Source organism: Amblyomma mixtum, chromosome 9, assembly GCF_055824585.1.
Source record: "Amblyomma mixtum isolate Tamu chromosome 9, ASM5582458v1, whole genome shotgun sequence".
Lineage (NCBI taxonomy): Eukaryota > Metazoa > Arthropoda > Arachnida > Ixodida > Ixodidae > Amblyomma > Amblyomma mixtum.
The window spans coordinates 30,359,592-30,379,588 of NC_143020.1; the positions used below are offsets into that span (position 1 = coordinate 30,359,592).

Here is a 19,997-nt window from a genome sequence, read left to right on the forward strand (position 1 = left end):
ATATATATTTATATATATTCGATTATAGTGTTCAATTTTACACATATTTTAGGTCATCATAGAATCGGTAGTCTGAAAGATTTACTCCGTCGATGTACTCAGTAAGCTCACTTTCTAGGGCAGGCAAATGGAATCATGCGGCCCCAGAGCTTGCACAGCAGAATGTGCATATGATCAATATTTTTACTATTTTATTTGGGACGGTCAAGAGGAGTGAGGTTAGCGGGTTCGGCCGCAAGTGAACTATAAACTTGTGGCTCATCTAAACACAAACACACTGATGATACCACTACAGGATTCCGAATCATCGGCCAAATTATGGCATAAAGATAGGTACACGTGTGTTCTATGGAGACAGCTTCGGAGAATAAATGGTATATTTGAATTCACCGACTGAATTCCGCACGTTAGAACCCTTATGGCAAGTTATTGTGAAATGTGTAGTGCTCCAAGACAGAATTTTCATATTCCTAAATTACCACTTCCGAGATTCATTTATAAAAACATGCCCCAATTTAGCAGCTCTGGCATATACATTGTTAATATTGTCATTTTCATGTTCCTTATTGATTTCAGCCATCAAGGCTTGCACTGATCCAGTCGTTCTGCAACTCCTTAAAGACCGAGGCGTCAATTTTGATTGCTCAAACAGGGTAAGTTTCACGGAAATCATGAAGTTTTTATTCTATTGCGAAGAAGCCTAGAAAGCGTCGGCTCTCAGGACATGACAGAAGCATTAGTCCTGATGCAGCTTTTTAAACTCGTATAGCCGGTTGAGCGACGCGGTACGTTTCCTGTGAGCAGGTGCTTGAACCATCAAGTAGTGCTGACCTCAATGGCAGCGTTTCACGCCTAGATTTTTAAGCGCACCGAACACCATCAATTTCCCGAAGGTCATGACCGCAGCAGTACGATGAACTTTAGCTATTCATTTGTTAATTTTTAAGGCTCTCGTTCGTGCACCGACAAAGCTGTCAAAAGTCTTTCTGATCGCTTTATGTTCAGATGTCATTCCTTCTGCATAAGACATTGTGCCGTTTCTGAAGATAGAGGTGCCGGGCAAGGTCGATAGTTCAACATTTATAGTGTAAGTGTCACCGTGGCAATACTGTCAGAAAAAAAAATAAATTTGAAACAAGCGTTGACAAAAAAACGCAGTCATTCTTCTTTGAGAGGGCAGTAAAGCCGCGAAACTTTGCTTTTTGTTGGTTCATGCAGGAATCACTCGTATCTATTTCCAACAAAATATATTCTATTATTTTTTTTATTCGTCGATCGTAAGCACAAAACTTACATTTCTGTCATGTGATACGAACGACACTTTATTCACGGCATTATAAAAATGTAGTCCTATATGGTCTGGTAATACTGTAACTATTACAAGGTGTCATCGTTTGGAGAAATTCTTGTGTAATTGAAGCCTCATACCACTCTAGGAAACAATAGCACTCGATTCTTCCAAACACTGTGTTAAATCTATGGGTTTAGTATTTCAACTTTTAATTTACATTTTAAAGATTAGAAGCAATAAGAGAACACATCCTTCTTTTAGGTAGGCTTGCGCTTACTGTAGGCCGAAATGTAATGTCTGTTACGAATACGAATGGCATTACAACTTCCTTTCTTACAACTCTGAAAACTGCTTACAGTTTTTGTTTAGTGATGAAGGTAAAGGTACTCATTTCAAATTTTCTACTGATTGAAGCTTAACCTAATCAATATTTGTTTATAAAACTATAATAGTGCTTGAAGAGCAAAATGGACACTATATTGACATGGAAAGGATAAACTGAGCAGTGGTTGAAAGCAAGTATTCATTTTTTGGCTTCTCCAGGCGCATTCAGTAAGTGCGTACTTCAAATGAATATAAGAACTTAGTTAGGTGGCTTTATCCATAGGCATGTGTTAAAATTATCTCATGATATCAAACTGTAACTAAAAATAATTTTTGTGAAAAAAGGACGAAAACTACCATGGAAATTTTGCATTAGTAAATTGAGACTGGAGGCAGCATTAGTAGATTAAGGTACAACAATTCAACTCTCGATTACAGCTGCTTTCACCGCTGCTCATGTAATGGAGCTTTCTAACTTGAATATTTTAATAACAGATGAGTTCTTCAAGAATATTTGAGTGGTATGTTTAGGTGTACTACGCCGTATTTTAGCGAACAGCGCTGAGTTTTTCTTGCTGTGAATATACTAATTTTCAAGAAGCCATAACTGCGAGTAACCTTGCTGCGAAATGACGGATAAATTTTTAGTCAATTTATTTTCAAACGAGGAGAGCAGGCAGTATTCAATGAGGCCAGAGCATATGCTTATATCCTGTGAAGCGCTACTAGACCGAACTACGGTAACTTTGAACATCATGATCAGAAGACTCGATAGATTGTAGCTGCTTTCCATATTGCCGAAGCAGACGACGGCGTCTGCCAACTATCTGCTTTACTGTAGGGTGAAAAATTGCATTTCTAGACAGTCCTGGTTTTTTTTTTCTCGTTGCTTCGTTTTTCCCGCTTGGCTTTACTTTGCATGCCTCTATACCCAGCGTTGAAATGGACGCTTTGTTGCTAGTAATTGCTTGTCGTAGTAGTCAGCCTATTTCTTTCATCCGTATTGACCATATAGTATCCGACAAATTGTACTTAAAACAAATTTGCGTGACAACCAAAGCTGGAATGTTTTGGTGGATATTTATTTTGCTGTAAGTATATACCTCCGCCTACCGGGTGTTGCCCGGTAAGCCCGTGCGGCATGGGCCGACTCGACAAATCTATATACATAATTGATGTGCACAAATGAAAGCTCATCAATGTTATAATGAAATGAATTACTGTCCACTTCAATGAAAGTAAATGTCAGATATTTGGAAAGCAAGCACATATAAAGAATGAGGCGCTTAGAAATGATATCTACTATTTTTGAAACATTACAATACGAAAAAGGACCCACCACGCGACAAATAAATATGAACGTATTCCTGAAAAGCCCGTTGCAGAATAATACTCAGAAATACCAAATTACGTGATAAATATGAGTACTCAACTTTGCAGTCTTAACAAAAAGAACTGATTTATTGCTTTCAGATCTGGAAGAAATAAAATCGTTCTGTTAAAGTACACTTCATACAAATATAAACAGCAAGGCAGGTTCGCTTGTTCAATGTGTTGCATTCCTCACATGTTCTTCGTATTAATGTTACCACGCCAGTTACATTATAAGTCATCAATAAATCTCGGAGACTGTATCTATCCCTGGAAAAAGCGCATATTCCACTTGGTACTTTGCAATGGAAGATACCCTACACTCCTCTGTATATATCTTTTGTTCTTCTTTATGTACACCATTCCAGAAACCAGCACCCTGATAATGTTGAAAACCTTTGCAGTTAAACATGCTTGCGCGTTTAAAATGAGTATTGGAAACTGAAATTTCCGTACTGCGTTTAAATAAAAAAGACATATTCCGCTTTCCTGCCTTGTACAAAAATGCGAATTCTAATTTACTACCGGGAAACACCGAAATAAAATTCGTTCAATATGCGGTGCTTGTGTTCAGAGAACCTACACTAGCAGTCGGTTTTTTATTGGCTCCAGATAGCGCAGCGTGAGAGCTGTGCACCTGCAAGCTAAAGCTCTCTTCCTGTACACACTGAAGTGTCGTTTTTTGTGACACAAGGTGTTTGAAACAAACGCATCCGCTCAAAAGATATTAAACGGCTCCTGACCTTCCGTACTTAAATTATATTTATATGAGTCACCTCCTTTAGCATGTAGTTCAGCAGAGGGGGGAAGATGTGCCTGCCCTCTGCGAGCCGTTTATCGTCGGGTTAAATGGCCATAGTAAGGCAAAACTGAATGACTGCTTTGTGGTTGTGCGCGCGGCGTTTTCAATGACAGCACAAGAGAGAAACGTGAATCAAAGGACCAAAAGTGTTTTACAGGAAACCAATCTTCTTGACGTCCGGCGTTCATGGCATTCTCTAAAAAATTGCACTGTTTCTTAGATAATCCATCTGAGGCGATAATACTCACAACCAATAAAGAGTGAGGGAAGCACATTCCGTAGAATTGATAATATCACTGCAGCTCCAACGGTGTTCACGATTAGCATGACGTTATCGAGAATGGTATTAAATAAAACATCGGTTTACTTCACTTGTTCTTCCGAAATTTACAACGCAGGAGCCGGACCATCCACATTCAAATGGATGATAAAGGTCACGTATCTTGAATACAGAAGCATTCTTGTACTCTTAGTGAAACATAACAGATGGCAGTTCGGTAGCATGTTAAAAAATGTTAACATGCCAATGCAGTCAGCAGATGACGTCTAAAGCAAGTAAACCTTATTTTTCGCCAATAACCTATTTAATGAGAGGAATAGAAGCTATTATTGGTCAATATACCCGTCATTGTAAAAAACTTATTGATACCTTAATGTTGGCGCGTTATCTGAATATGCGCTGTATATTGGCGATTTTTACGACCTAGATAAGGTGCCTCTTATCCAAAATGCAGGCAACGCGAGGGTTGCTTCTGGGTTGAGCATGGGTAGAAGCGCGCTGCTTTTAAAATTTCACAACGAATCCACGCTTGTTTGCGCATAGCAGCTTCTTTGTATATGGCAAACAGTTGCACTTTTCGAAGGCAAAAACAAATAAACGATAGGGAGAAAGAATATCCTACATGAATATATAGCCAAGCAACGTGTCACTAAGGCGCAAGAGCCGCCAAAGAAAAACCAGTTAGTACTCATGGATGGTGTTATAACACTTATCAGAGGAACGACAACAAATAGAAAGAATTTCACTGAGACACACGTGATCTCGGTTTCCTAACTGACACTGTACGAATAGTGCCAGAAGTGTTATTGTAGCGGATGTCAGGTATACCGACGGAGAGAAACAGGCTCGACAGGATTTCTATTTTTGTTACAGTTACAATATGCACAAAATACAAATCGAAGGGGTAAAATAATGAAAGGTTTCAGAAACCAAGAAAAACCAGTTAAGTACTACTGCGTTCCACTGATTCGGTCGCGAAGAAAAAACTCTTCTAAACATAGAGAGGTCGAACGAGTATTTACTAGGTCGACATCCAGCAGGAATTCAAGGCATTGTCCTGTGCGGCTTGGACTGGTGCTAATGTTGAAAAAAAAAACATAGGCTTAGCTCTAAAACATAGGCAAGGACGAGAACGGCTTCAAATTGCAGGACTACGACGGTCACTTTAGGCTAAGTTTAATGAAAAATTCACAAATGCATGTACTCATTGAAATATTTAACAATAACGAAGCCGTCATTATATAGAAAAATTGCAAAAAAAAACGTTTTTTCTAGTGTTATCTGCGCCTCAAAAAGGTTAAGCTCCTTGTCTGATAAAGGCAAAAAAGGCGCCTTGCCGCATAGGTCTCTACTTTGCATAATCTTGCGGGCACTCATCGTATCTTTTCTGGTGAGGTCCATACAGTTATGAGGATCTTTCAGTCTAACGTGTGATGAGGCAGGCGAAACGTTGCCGAGAGGAGAACAGAAAGTAAGGAATGGTTAAAAACAATAGCATTTTTCCATAGTATTCCGTCAAAATAGTTTGAAAACCTGAAAAATACTGCATTAAGCCCCTTCAGTGATAAGAATGCGAGAACACCTGTTACTCTTGGCCGTATCCGTGATGACCATAGGAAATCAAATGGGTGATCAGTACACAGTTGATGTTCAATGTAAGGCAATAGACCACATTGCGACCCTACTACTATTTTCTTGTGACTCATAATGGGAGGAAAATTTCCCAGCTGTGATTGGTCATGCAGGTGCTGTTTTTAATGGAATACTAATGATCCTAACATTGTATGCGTCGGAATTCTCTACAGACGCCCACTCGTTATAGCAAGAATTTCATTAGTGTAAACGTGACTTTTGGATGGCAGCGAAATGTCGCTCAATTCTTGATCCTTTCATATTATTTATTGCAGAGAGAAATAGCTACCATGCTAGCATTGGGAGCAACCCCGGATCGCATTTTATACGCCCAGACAGTGAAAAGCTACTCCCACCTGAACTATGCTCTGGAACGCGGCGTCGACCTGATGACCTTCGACTCGGCTGAAGAACTAGACAAAATAGACCAAGAAGGCGCTAGGTATGACAAAAGACATTCCTCAACAGAAAAACGAAATTTCTCTCAACGGTTATAGCACTTACATTATCTTGCAGCAAAGGTGTAATTAATTTGATTGAAAATTGATGCTTGCTTTCATTTTACGGGTTTTAATTTTCCAAAGTGACGTAAGCTATGAGCGACGCGGTAGTAGAGGGCTCTGAATAATTTCGAACATTTGAATTGCACTGGCATCTAAGAGTGCTTGGACCTCTCGCAATTCTCCGGCATCAAAATGCGATCGAGGCGGCCGAGATCGAACCCGAGTCTTTCGGACCAGCATCCGAGCATCATAAGCAGTGAGCAACCACGGCGGTTTAAACATGAATGCTGTGAGTAGGAGTGATTTGGACACAAGTGAAAAGCGCCTCAATATTAAAAAAGATAGGCACTTGAAGTTACGAATATCATTGCGACGCGAGTAATCAGTCCATAACTGTAACATATTACTTGCAGATCTAGAAACCCGCCAATCTCTTAAACTTTCCTCGTATATGCATCTTCGTGTGTGTTAGCTCAATTGTGAACCTAGAAACTAGCATTACAGCGCATTGGTACATAGCCAGAGAAGACAGGAGGAAGAAGGAAGTAGAGGAGCGGTAAATAAAAATATTAAAATAAAAAAATTAAGTCTTTAATATAATTAAGTTATAAACTCATGCAAAATATTAAAAAAAATACAAATAAAGTGCATCAGAAAGCAGCTTTTGGTCTGCATTAGGGTTCAGCAGAAATGCGACGAACCTACGTAAATTTTTGCACAGGAGTAGCCGCACGACGGCCTGTAGGAACAGTACACGTATACGGATCATGCGTGTGTAAACCTCCGCGTTTACCGAGAGTAGGGCATTGGCGTTTACCCGTGCGATATTCCGTCAAGCCCAGTTATAACGAACTTGTCGGTTGCGCATATTTCGTTCGTTCTATCCGGAGTTTGTAGTTAGTGAACTCCCCATGTTACATTCAGAATACAAGGCCGGACACTGTAAATACTTTTTGCCGACCTGCCTGTTTGAACTAAACCCTGTTACGATGCTTTCCAAGCTCTCCAAAGCAATGAAATTCTCTTCGTCGATACCCTTGCTAACAAAAAGCTCGTTTAGGGACGTAATATGACTAATTGTTCTGGAAGCGCTCAGGATAGCATGCAGGTGGCAAGTCGGCCTCCTCGTCATCGTCCTCATCAGCTTCCTGGCATCGCGAGAGTTCTTGCACTTCATGTGTAATTACTGTCTTCATTGTATGGCTTTCTGATGTCGTCGGCGTCATTAACACCAACGAAACTATACCGGGCACGACTAGGTCGAACGAGCTGTGCATCGACGACGCGTTGAAGCATATATATCGCTGATAACCATGTAGGAAAAAAACTGAGGAGGGAGCGGCCGGCGACAACCTTGAAGCCTAGTCTTAACAAGTAAATATATAGTAAAAAAAAGAGAGAGTGTCCCCCTGTGATCGCACCACGTGATAGCGTGCGGTAAAATCTAGCCCCGCTGCTCGCGCGCATGCGCATATTAGCGCGGCAGACTGATTGTTGATCAACCTCCCTGCTGTAGACGCCCGCGCCGCGGGTCGCACACAAGCGCGCACTAAAACCTACCAGAATCAAAACATAAAGGACAGACTCGGAGAGCGAAAAACTGAGGGAGAAAACGGCTTCGTAAACACTCGGCTTGCGAACGCTGGCCGCGTGACGTCACGCTCCCTCCTTAGTTTTTTTTCCTCCATGCTGATAACGTTGTGTTCGACAGCGTCCTCCATTGTTCTTGGGTCCCCACATGCTGCCCTACGGAAGCACTTCTTGATGCACTCGGAATTCAGTTCCATCCACGGGCGGCGGAGATCAAATTCAAATTGGGACGTCGCGACACCTGCTCGGTCAATTGCTATCAGTATGGGCTGGTGACGCGCCACCCGCAGCACCCCTTGAGCCGCGGCCGAAGAGCGCGGTCATCGCAGTGAGGAAGCAGCCCGTGGTGTGCCGCGCGGGTGTCGAGCACGAGACGAACCTTCCTATTTTTTTATATCGCGGTCGAACTGAACAAGCCACTCGGCGAACAAGTCCCCTGACATCCCCGTGACCCCCCTAAATTTATGCATAGTGGCTCAATAGTCGGATAAAACAAGTCACGCTTCGTTCAGGCCTTTGTGTCGTCCATGTAGGGTACGAGAACGTAGCTTCTAATGCACTGCGCCTTGAGAGCCTTCCCGATGACAAACGGCGATCAACGATTTCTGTCGTTCTTTGGCGGGCACAGGCAGCCTCTAACGCGAAGCTACCTACACCAGCGCTAGTCGGGTTCCAAGGCACGAGATTTGGCGGCGGCATCTGGTAAAAAGTTTTTGGAAGTCCATACTTCCTGTGTTTTTACTTGATATTTCTTAATTTGTTTTTGATTTTTTGTGGTCGCCACGTTATTCCCACAGGAATAGATGAGGGAGTAACACGGAGACTAGGAGACACTCCTTTCTCTCCGCTCCTAGTAGAAGCGATGTATTTCGACTATTAGTCCAGTTTCGAGCGCCGCTCGTTCGTTGTAACCTATTTGTGCAGCCATAGGCGTTGTTTGTTTCTGAAACGCAGTGCCGTTGCCCTAACACACAATTTGACGGTAACAACGCCGTCGTTTTAATATGCGAGCGTTCGTTATAGCTGCGGCAGTTATAAGTGTGCTCGACTCTAGCGGAAATAATGTTTTCCCGCTTTCTTTTTGCAGGCTTCTACTACGAATAATTGGCGATGAAGTGGGATGTCACTACACGCTCAACAAAAAATTTGGCTGCCTCATCAGTGACGCTCCTAAGCTGCTGGAGAAGGCTCGTACTCTCGGCCGCAAAGTGGTGGGAGTTGCGTACGTATAATACCCATGTCGCTGACGTCGACAGTGCCGGAATAATTCCGCCCCTCTAAACACAACAAAAGGAGCGCAAATTAGTGTACAAATCTAAGAAGAACGTTTATGTTTTTTTTATTAATGTTAGCTATTTTCAACACTTGCGATCTTATCAAATGTGCCTAACTGATGCTGAACACAAGATCCTAGTTTCGAATCCACCCATACAGATATTTTGACGCATGCGATATGTGGAAACACTCCTATGGTGAGACTTCAGTGCGCGCTAAAGAAAATGAGCATGCAGTCGCGATTATTGTAAGAACTGCCTAGAAAAACACGGACATCGTCGAGCTGAGTTTAAAGATCAACATTTAGAGAGATACATGTTGTACCTAGCTCAAAAAGGCACACACACACAGCAGGAAGCCAACAGCACACACTCGACTTTAAACTGAATTCTACTATGGGACGGAAGTATTTTTACTCATTTTTTCTTCTTCTTCCGTCGGTAGTGCCACCTTCAGCTGCGGTCACGTCGTATGACGATCATGAATGAAAACTGTGGGAAAAGAAACACACTTCACACGCAAGTTTAGTTCGTTGTCTTCCATTTTCGACATAGGAGCCGGCTACAGTCGAAGGTGACAATCGCGGAGCGAGAAGAAAAATGAATATATAAATACTTCTATCTTGTGGTAAAATTCAGTTGGGAGCCGAGTGTGTGTCCTGTGGGCTTTCTCCTCTTTGTGCCTTTTGCATTAGATACAGCATCTGGATTTAGTAAACAAATAGCCCAAAAATGAGCTTGGACAACAACGTTTCATGTCCTAGCCCTAAGCCGGGCGGTTTTTAATAAGGTCTCTAAGTCTCTAAACTAGGAACCGAAACATTAGTTTTACTCAGGAGTTAAGTGTTCGTGTATTTTCCTGCTTATGTATCCCCCCCCCCCCCCCCCCCCCGTCTCCTCACGGCATTCCGTCAAATCGTCGACTTCTTAAAAACTCTCTATGAAGCACCCGAGAGCACTAGAATAGGGCCATAACTCCCAATTACTCCTTAAAGGTTGACATATTTCCTGAGGTTGGTATTTAATTGCGTACTGAATATCTACGTGCGTCAAGTTGCAAAGTCCGGTACTTGAGACAAGTATTTTAAGTACCTTTGCGACTAGGGTACAGCGCTAGCTGTTCGTGTTTGCAGCCCTGCAAGTATTTTAACATCTTGCGGTACAATTACGTAATAGTACACCATCTGCTAAATTACGTAGCCTGTGCGGGACTAGGCGGTTGCGCCTAACTACATATTTACGCGGCATTCGCGGAATAAGATCGATCATTCACTAGATTAGGCTTCAGTAGCTCTGCTAACACTGAACGGCTTGGAGAATGAAATTAACCGTTCCACATGCTGCGTGCAGCTCTAGATGTTGCTGAAGGCACCGGAATCTTTGGTGCGGGGCTCAAAAAATCACTTTAATAGTTCTTTAAAAAATTTCTGTAATTAGTTTCGGAATTACTTTCTCTCTATTGTCAACATTTTTATCTTCTACGTACATTCGTTAACGGCTACTAAAATAGCACCACTTCATCATTTGCTGACACCTTTAAAAAACTGCCGTTGGAATGAGTCGCCAGAAGTACGGGTAAACGTAATGCTAGAAACTAACGACAACCCTTGGAGGTCCGAGCGAGCCGCTTTAGAAGAATAAACGAGTAGAGCGGGATTGCACCGTATAAGGTGAACTAAATAAAGAACACTTAATTAGTCCGCTGCAACAAAATGTCCGGAAGGTTATGGATATTTAGGTCGTAGGTCCTTAACTATATTTTTTCTTTCAGATTCCACGTTGGCTGTGCGTATCAAGACGCTGAAATCTTTGCGAGGACTATAAAGCAGGCCAGGAAAATATTCGACATGGCTACAGAGATGGGCTTTGAAATGACAGTTCTCGACATTGGAGGTGGATTTCCAGGTGGCTTGAGAAACAAAGAAAAATTCCTCAAGGTGATATCTTCTATTCTATTTTCAAAGAAAATTTTATGTTATTGTTTATCCATAAGATGAGGTGCGCTCAGTCCACCAGAGGACCCGAGTGGCTGTGTGAGAACAGCCTAATTTCGAATTATGGAAGGTTTCTTTTTTCAGGAGTTCTTGCTGCGTCTATTGTTTAGAGTGCAGTACTCTTAACAACTCCACCATCCAGAGGTTCTAAAGACCATGTTAATGCATTACACACTTTTAGGGCATTGTACCATCCAAAAAAAATACGCCAATTCAGAAATTTACAAACATAACCAGGTTGTACGCTTGTTTCCGCATTTAATCCGCTTAACCAAGTAGGCAGACGGTCCCAGGGTATTCATGCAAAGGTCGGAAAAAGAGTACTTTTGAGGAGATGCTTATATGGGTTTTTACACAGCTTTCTCCTTGAGAACAAATCTCAAAGCATTCCTGCACAGCTCGCATGCACTATCGTGTGACTTGCTTCAGATAGCACGAGAAGCAAAGCCTCAGAAAGGCTTTGAAATTATTTATTCACAATATGTACGATGGCAGTCCTCAAAAAAATTGTAAATTTATTTTGTAGATATATGTCTTAAACTTTTATTGCTTAAGGCGTGTTGATTTTGAGTAAAAATACTTCAAAATGGGACTTTAGACACGACCATTTTGTCTACTCTCAGCGGTGCTTCCATTCCTCGCTACATATAAATTATTGTGAGAAAAGGGCCATTGCATATTTTTTCACCTCGACCTATCGTACGCGGCGAAACGTTTGTTAATGCCAACCGCGGTGTCTTGTGGGTATGAAGCTGTAAGGCGCTCTTATATAGTCAATAATGTGACTCAGAGGTTAACGTGATGTTCTCAACCGTAGCAACGCATTGGTTGCCACTGTAATAATGAATAAAATAGACTTTGCACCTACGGCGCTTATAACTGCTTGTTTTAGCCACGAAGTGTGAAACTATTATTTAGGAATGTCTGCAAAAATTAGCCGTAGTCGTTAAGGTTTGCTGCAATAGTTATTGTACTAAAACAGATTATTATGGCCAGTTGTGGGCCTCCAGTATTCTGACAGTAGCAAGATGGCAGGGAGCGGATATTCCGGTGTACACTCTCTTGTTCTGCAAGCCATTTATTGCCGATTCCATTCGGCTCGTATTACGAAACTAATCGGTTAAACGGCTCGAGGAGGTGCATGGAAATCGGATGTATCTTTTTCTGTTCCAAGCACTACAATAACAAGTTTTTATTTTTCAATTCATTCTCCACATTTATTGTGTACACATGCGATGATGCGCAGAGTTCATTGAACCGGGATATTTTGGAACCATCATCGATATAGTAATATTTATGAACTAGCTTCGCCAGCTCATGAAGGCAACCTTTAAGGAACAAAGTTAAGGAGCTCGGACTGTTCATGCTACTCTCACCGGCTATTTGCCTGCGAGTAGACCGGATACCACTGGAAATAATATTGTTATACTACTCATTAATGGTGCTCCGCATTCAGGAGCAGACAATTAAAAAATGTTGGTTGGTTGGTTGGTTGGTTGGTTTATGGGGTTTAACGTCCCAGAGCGACCAAGGCTATGAGAGACGCCGTAGTGGAGGGCTCCGGAAATTTCGTCCACCTGGGATTCTTTAACGTGCTCTGACATCGCACAGTACACGGGCCTCTAGAATTTCTCCTCCAAAGAAATTCAACCGCCGCGGCCGGGATCGAACCCGCGCAATCAAAAATATGCATTCGCACTACCGTACCAGACAGTAGCGCATCAGCAACTTCTGTGCAATGCCTCCCTTTGATGCGCAGGTGTGCGCAACCATCCGTTCTGCCACTGACGCCCACTTCCCTCCGTCAAGTGGCGTCAAAATACTGGCGGAGCCCGGCCAGTTTTTCGTTACTTCAGCCTACACCATGCTGCTGAAGGTGGTTGGAAAGAGGAAGAGAACACTGCTAATTGACGGTGAGTAAAACGGAGTCGAACGATTTTCAACCATGAGAAAAAATATGGTTTGATTTTGGTTTGGTTTTATGGGGTTTAACGTCCCAAAGCGACTGAGGCTATGAGAGACGCCGTAGTGAAGGGCTCCGGAAATTTCGACCACCTGGGGTTCTTTAACGTGCACTGACATCGCACTGCACACGGCCTCTAGAATTTCGCCTTCATCGAAATTCAGCCGCCGCGGCCGGGATCGAACCCGCGTCTTTCGGGTCAGCAGCCGAGCGTCGTAACCACTGAGCCACCGCGGCGAGGCATGAGAATAAATATGACGATGACAATAGTATAGACAGTGTCCTGCGGTATTTACGCGCCATCCTACCATGTGACGAGGCATTTTTGCGTGAGCAGTGTGCTTTCAATATTGGTAAATTGTTGCGCTTTGCAAAAATCCGTTCAACAAAAAACAAGTAGGATGCTCGAAAAAGCAGGAAAATTTCGTTTTAACAATGAGGCTGATATGCCATCTATTGCAGCAATCTTGTTTCTTTTGAAGCTGAATACCATTCTTTCAATAATAATAATAATAATAATAATAATAATAATAATAATAATAATAATAATAATAATAATAATAATAATAATAATAATAATAATAATAATAATAATAATAATAATAATAATAATAGTGAGCCTAGTCCACTTTGTTTTAACGCCATGATTTTAAGGTGAAAAGAAAGCACTGAAATGCAAATTTTTCCGCACGATCACATAACACAGCAGGTTTATACATGTGTATTAAGGATGTGGGACGAATTCACCCAATTGTTTAGTCCAGGAAGTGGGAAAACGAATTCCTCTGTACAAATTTTGGCTAGAATGATGTACTGTTTTCGAGAAAATTAGTTCGTTTCACATGATGAGCGACAACAGGTCATGCTGTACACTATGAGTCAGGCTCTCAGAGCGTAGCAAGGAGCCTGCATCCATGACCCGTAATTTGATAGCCTGATTATGCTGTTACTGAGCTATCGAAAGCCTCCCCGTTTCCTTTAAATCTGTTGTGTACTTAGTGTCCCGTAAGGTGTGTCGGCAGAGGAGAGGCGGTGGAGTGCGATAGTAAAATACAAGTGGGAAATATGAAAGAGGATAGAGGAGACCCTGCAGCAGTAGCGACCCTAGCGGGGGCGATAAGAACTAGACCCGCTGCCATAGGAGCAATGAAGGCCAAATTAAAGGTGGCGAGTATTGATTGGGAATTGTTAAAGACGAATATTAAAAGCGGTTGAGCGCGGTTCAGGTGTCCCCCGAGATATGAGAGACAGATACCACGCCATTTCCTTTTTGAAAAACCAATTGTTGGTTTTTCAAAAAGGAAATGGCGTGGTATCTGTCTCTCATATCTCGGGGGACACCTGAACCGCGCTCAACCGCTTTTAATATTCGTCTTTAACAATTCCCAATCAATACTCGCCACCTTTAATTTGGCCTTCATTGCTCCTATGGCAGCGGGTCTAGTTCTTATCGCCCCCGCTAGGGTCGCTACTGCTGCAGGGTCTCCTCTATCCTCTTTCATATTTCCCACTTGTATTTTACTATCGCACTCCACCGCCTCTCCTCTGCCGACACGCCTTACGGGACACTAAGTACACAACAGATTTAAAGGAAACGGGGAGGCTTTCGATAGCTCAGTAACAGCATAATCAGGCTATCAAATTACGGGTCATGGATGCAGGCTCCTTGCTACGCTCTGAGAGCCTGACTCATAGTGTACCGCATGACCTGTTGTCGCTCATCATGTGAAACGAACTAATTTTCTCGAAAACAGTACATCATTCTAGCCAAAATTTGTACAGAGGAATTCGTTTTCCCACTTCCTGGACTAAACAATTGGGTGAATTCGTCCCACATCCTTAATACACATGTATAAACCTGCTGTGTTATGTGATCGTGCGGAAAAATTTGCATTTCAGTGCTCTCTTTTCACCTTAAAATCATGGCGTTAAAACAAAGTGGACTAGGCTCACTATTATTATTATTATTATTATTATTATTATTATTATTATTGAAAGAATGGTATTCAGCTTCAAAAGAAACAAGATTGCTGCAATAGATGGCATATCAGCCTCATTGTTAAAACGAAATTTTCCTGCTTTTTCGAGCATCCTACTTGTTTTTTGTTGAACGGATTTTTGCAAAGCGCGGTTATTTCGGAGGGCTTGAAAACAGCTATCGTTGCATCGCTTTTCAAGGGGGGACAAAGAGATGCTTGTGAAAGCTACCAACTTACCTCAATACTGCCCATTTTGTCAAAAATACTGGAAAATTTCTTGCTTGAATACATGATGCCTTTTTTGAATGAATTCTCTCATTTCGGATTGTCAATTTGGGTTTGTTACAGGGAGGGGCACTAAAGCACTCCTGGAGGAATTTGCTGATGAACTATAGCGACATAATGCGACATAATGTTTGTCTCTTTTTTTTTAGGAGAACTTCAAGATTACCAAGAGGTGTTCCTGAGTGAGAGCAAACGTAACTGCATCACAAACTGCATCTACGACTTCTTGGACGTGCAGTTCAGGCCACTTGATGTAAGACCTTAACATTGTTGTGGTTCCACACTGAAAAGAAATGTTTACACCCATTACACCTCAAATGTTTTATCGGTACATTTTCAATATAGTGGCATATAACTCGAAAATGTATAGACGTTGTCTGTCGAGCGTTTTACAATATGCCTCTTCATTTTTTCTATTAGACATACATAAAGATGGAGGAAAGTGCACTTCCCGACAACCTCCCAGCAGAAGTTCTTGAAAGATTTACACATGTACTCTAACATTACTAATCAATATGCGACATCCTATAGGTGCTCTGCTGTGCTGCCAAAAACGTTTATTTAATGAAATTAAGTGCTCGAAACTGCCACGCACTGAAAATTTTATCTTATTCGCCCGCAGATTGTTCAGGTACAAGCACATAAGCTGACTATTTTTTTTTTATCACGATATACCACCAAATGCATTTACCATGATTTTTACTCTTAGACAATAAACTTAATGTATATCTGACGAAAGTGAACCGCATAATATGTTCAAGCCGGAAAGGAAATTTATATTTCATTCTTCTCATTTGGTACAAAAAAGCACGGCTTCAGGATATCCTCACACAGACCTTCCTTTGTTTCTAAGCTAAATATTAAAAAGGCATAGCTTGCAGACAGCCAGACTTAGCTTCTTGGTACAGCCAGATGCTGGTATATGTACGAGCTCCAATTACATTTTTCGTACAGATATGTCAAATCTTTGAAATCCTTGCTGGAGGCGTAATATTTACCTGTCACATGCATCAATCACAGTAGCGGACAGCATTAATGTATGATTTGAGAACGCATGCGGCGGCTGATTCTGCTGACCATTGGCCTCTACTCTCTTAGAACATTTCACTGCTATAGAAAACGGAAACAGAAGAAGGAGTATATACAAGAGCTGCAACAATTTCACATCCAAGAGATGTCTATCGGTTGCCCTGTTCTGTCCGCTTCTTCATGTCTCTGTTGTTTGTGCTTCAGGAATGATACAAAATTTGTATACCGACACGCCCATGTTTCTACCAAAACTCTATGCTCTTCCTTATCAAATGTAATTTTTGGTAAGGGTAGAAAATAATCAAAAGTTCTTTTTGTATGTTCCCCAGGCTCAAAAGGACCGCCCACGAGAGCTCCTCAGTACTCTCTGGGGGGCGACCTGCAGCCCGTTGGATTGTATTGCCGACAGAATGCTCTTCTTTGACGTCAAACCAGATGAGTGGCTCATCGTGGATAACATGGGCGCCTATTCGCTGGTTAACGCATGCGGCTTCAATGGATTCGGATTTCCGCGGGTTCACTACATCGTGGACCCTCACGACGCTGCAAGAGTACGCGGAATCCTGGACATCTTGCCTGTCGAAGGTGGCTACGGGCCGGCTGTCGAGATCGTGAAGAAACGTCCCAGCGACAACGCGCTGAAGAAGAATGGCCTGATACAAAACGGCCACTGACAACGCCGACCTAAAGTGGGAGAGCAGACTGAAAACGACACCGAAGCGATTTCTAGCTTCTAGACTACTGTTACTTGTATCTCAGCACAGGCGACAATGATTGCATAAAACATGTAGCCGACTCGTCTTCGGCGCGAGAGAGTAGAGGTTTCCAGGAGGTGTTGGGTAGCTTTTTATTTTCACTACACACTCTTCAAGACCATGACTACCTCTGCCAGGCAATGTGCATCCTTAACAACCTACCAGCAATGTCGTCACAGTGATCTAGTGACTGCTACCTGGCACACCACCCAGTACACCGGGTAGCAAGATTGAAGGACGGATACACGGTGACATATGTGGGCATTTTGAATGTTAGCCTTAAATATATATAAATTTAATCCTTAGCAGGGTTCGTGCAACAGCAGTGAGGCCGACCCACCAGGATATGGTGCCCAGTTACTTGGGGGGTCTCCATTATAATGGAAGATCATTTGCAGTAGCAAGCAAAATTCACTGAGAAAGGTGAAGTCCTGGCGGAAGTGTTGAAGATGTGGGCGCACAAGATGTTTTCTTACTTTTTTCTTTTCTTCGTGCCGACGTCAAGATAAGTGTTACCTGGGGTCGAAGTTCTCCATCAAGCCTTTGAGCTCACTGTATGATGCCTATGCGGCACAGCTCCGTCCCCTGCTAGATCGCCGCCTATCTAATTTACTAGAACTGCGTAGAAAAAATTGTGCGTAACGTACAGTTACGGGGTTGGCGCCAATAGGAAACGAGTTTCCGAGATCCCAATGTTGGGCCTACAATGTAGACCCCTGTCTACATTGTTGTATTCAGCCGTGATCCAGCATTGTGCACTGTCGGATAATCCAGCCGGAGCCGCTCTAGACTATAAGGGGCCCAACTGTCATTATATGCCAATCGAGAATATCGCCACTGGCATTGAACACATCATTTTGCAAAAAGAAGCTTCGAGGGACCAAAACAAAACATCCCACCATTACCAAATAGAATTTCATCCAGCACCATATAAATGTATAATTATTTGGCTGTGAATGGGCCTAAAGATCAGCGCGGCAGCTCTGCCACTCAGGGCTAAAACATAGCCTGGAAAGAAATACAAATTAGCTGGCGAAGTAATCAAAAGGGGGAAAGTGCCTTTGGTAGAAAGATAGTAAAGGCAGAATATACCTAAATAAAAGTTGTTTTTGTGGTAATAAAACCAGGACTGAATGTGTAATTATTTTCGTTTTGTGGAAACATTTCTATTGGCAGGATCACTACCTTACGGTAGAACAATCGTTCTTCACCGGCTTCCAAGCTTTTAGTGATGCATAATTTGCAAAGTGTAAAGGTGGAAGCCGTCACTTGGTTACCAAAAGAAAACAGCACACGTTCCACGCGCTGTGTCGTTTCGGTATGCAGTACCAACTAGACCGACACATTGAGCCTGTCACTTCGTTGTTCAGCACAATCAGGCCTCAGCCTTTCCTAATATTTTTAGTATAATATTAACGATTCCTAGGAAAACATAAGCAGTGGGCTTTAGTGACCGGAGCGCCAGGTGCTGAAATGAGTATGAATAATGTAGTCTTTATTGCGATTGTTTGCCGCCCAAGTTCTCTTCTACTGATATAGCTGCCCATATCAGGCGTAGTCCTTAGGCTGCTGGCTGCAGCGCTTTAATTCGGCGCCCATGAAACAATTATCACTGTTATGATAGGCAGGTTCCAGTGACGACAGTTGAAACGTGTGGCAGAGTGAACTTTAATGCAGCAGAAGAACGGTTCTTTTCGGCTTCAAAACTGCGCCGCGACTTTTTTTTCATAGATTCTTTTCTTTGTGGCCTAAAAGTTTTAGCAATGTTTTGAGCTTTTGAATCGTTCCTTAATTGCTTTCAGTTGTTGTGAACGATTGTATCCTGCGATGATGTACACACAGAAATGATCACTACATTGTGTTAATTATTTGGCCCGTCAATATAGGTATTCATGTGCATCTCTTTTTCACCTAAACGAAAACCGGCAGGGAGGAAATAAACAATTAAGATTCTAATGTTGTTTTATTGTTTCTTTGAAAATACGTTAAAACAAATGTAAAAAAAGCAGTCCGCTTTGTCGCGCTAGATTAAACCGTGTGATTTCTATTGAATAATTTCTAAGGACTATGTCCAAAGCGAAAAAAAAATTCTGAAGTTGATGAGAGACATTAACATTAGGCACGATCCTCTACAAAGGTGCAATTCACCTTCTTCTGGGCTAGAATAAACGAAAAAAAAAAATTGTCTGTCTTTCCTTAATACCAAAAGCGAGAATCACAAGTAGAATTGGGACACCACAGCCAATTTTTCTGAAACGTGTACCGCCCCCTGCCTCGGTGGGCAAGTTGTAACGACATAACCAAGTAAAGTTGCCTCTCCCGAACGATGAAGATTGCCTAAAAGCGCAGCTTGTGATGAGGTCACAAGCTCATTTGACTTGTGTCGACCAGCTACAGAATTCCGTTACGGAGAAACCAGAAACTGCATGACGATAGCCTAAATGCTACTCCATTGAAAAGGCCTCTTCAGTCAATTTTTCATCAAATTCTGAGCACCATTTAGGCGGCAATTGACGACTAGAAGGTTAACCGAGAAAACTCCAGTACCCTAGGTGGGCGCCGGGGGGGGGGGGGGGGGGGGGGGGCTTGTTACGTGTGCGCGCGCACACACGCATGCACACACAAACACACATAGGCAGAAAAACTTTCGTGAACATGCGTAAACTGATGCACATCTTATGACATTTCCCTTAACGGAAGAGCATAATTCTAAAGCAGTCAACCCCAGACAACTCACGAAGAGCAGCGACTCCTCGCACCCCCCCCCCCCCCCCCCCACCCCGCCCCTTCCGCCCTCGCTGTCGGTTTCTAAGGCACCTCGTTGTCTCCGCTCTTTGGTGAACTGCCAAAGAGCCGTATTTTACATACCCCAATGCGTACCGCCCTGCATCGACACCCCTATGAGGAACGAGCATAATATTCAGA

General features: G+C 42.5%; 1 protein-coding gene across 4 annotated transcripts in view; it reads left to right on the forward strand.

Moving 5' to 3' along the window:
- LOC149328643 (ornithine decarboxylase-like) overlaps window positions 1-19,032 on the forward strand; it is a 75,059-nt gene extending 56,027 nt beyond the window's left edge. For all 4 annotated transcript variants that reach the window (XM_089559562.1, XM_089559561.1, XM_089559563.1 and 1 more), the window contains exons 4-10: window positions 577-653; window positions 5,976-6,142; window positions 8,881-9,015; window positions 10,839-11,004; window positions 12,821-12,974; window positions 15,438-15,541; window positions 16,647-19,032. In XM_089559562.1, coding sequence (XP_089415688.1) covers window positions 577-653; window positions 5,976-6,142; window positions 8,881-9,015; window positions 10,839-11,004; window positions 12,821-12,974; window positions 15,438-15,541; window positions 16,647-16,991 — 1,148 coding nt within the window. In that variant the 3' untranslated portion in view covers window positions 16,992-19,032. The remainder of the gene's footprint in view (window positions 1-576; window positions 654-5,975; window positions 6,143-8,880; window positions 9,016-10,838; window positions 11,005-12,820; window positions 12,975-15,437; window positions 15,542-16,646) is intronic.
- The last annotated feature ends 965 nt before the right edge of the window (window positions 19,033-19,997 follow it).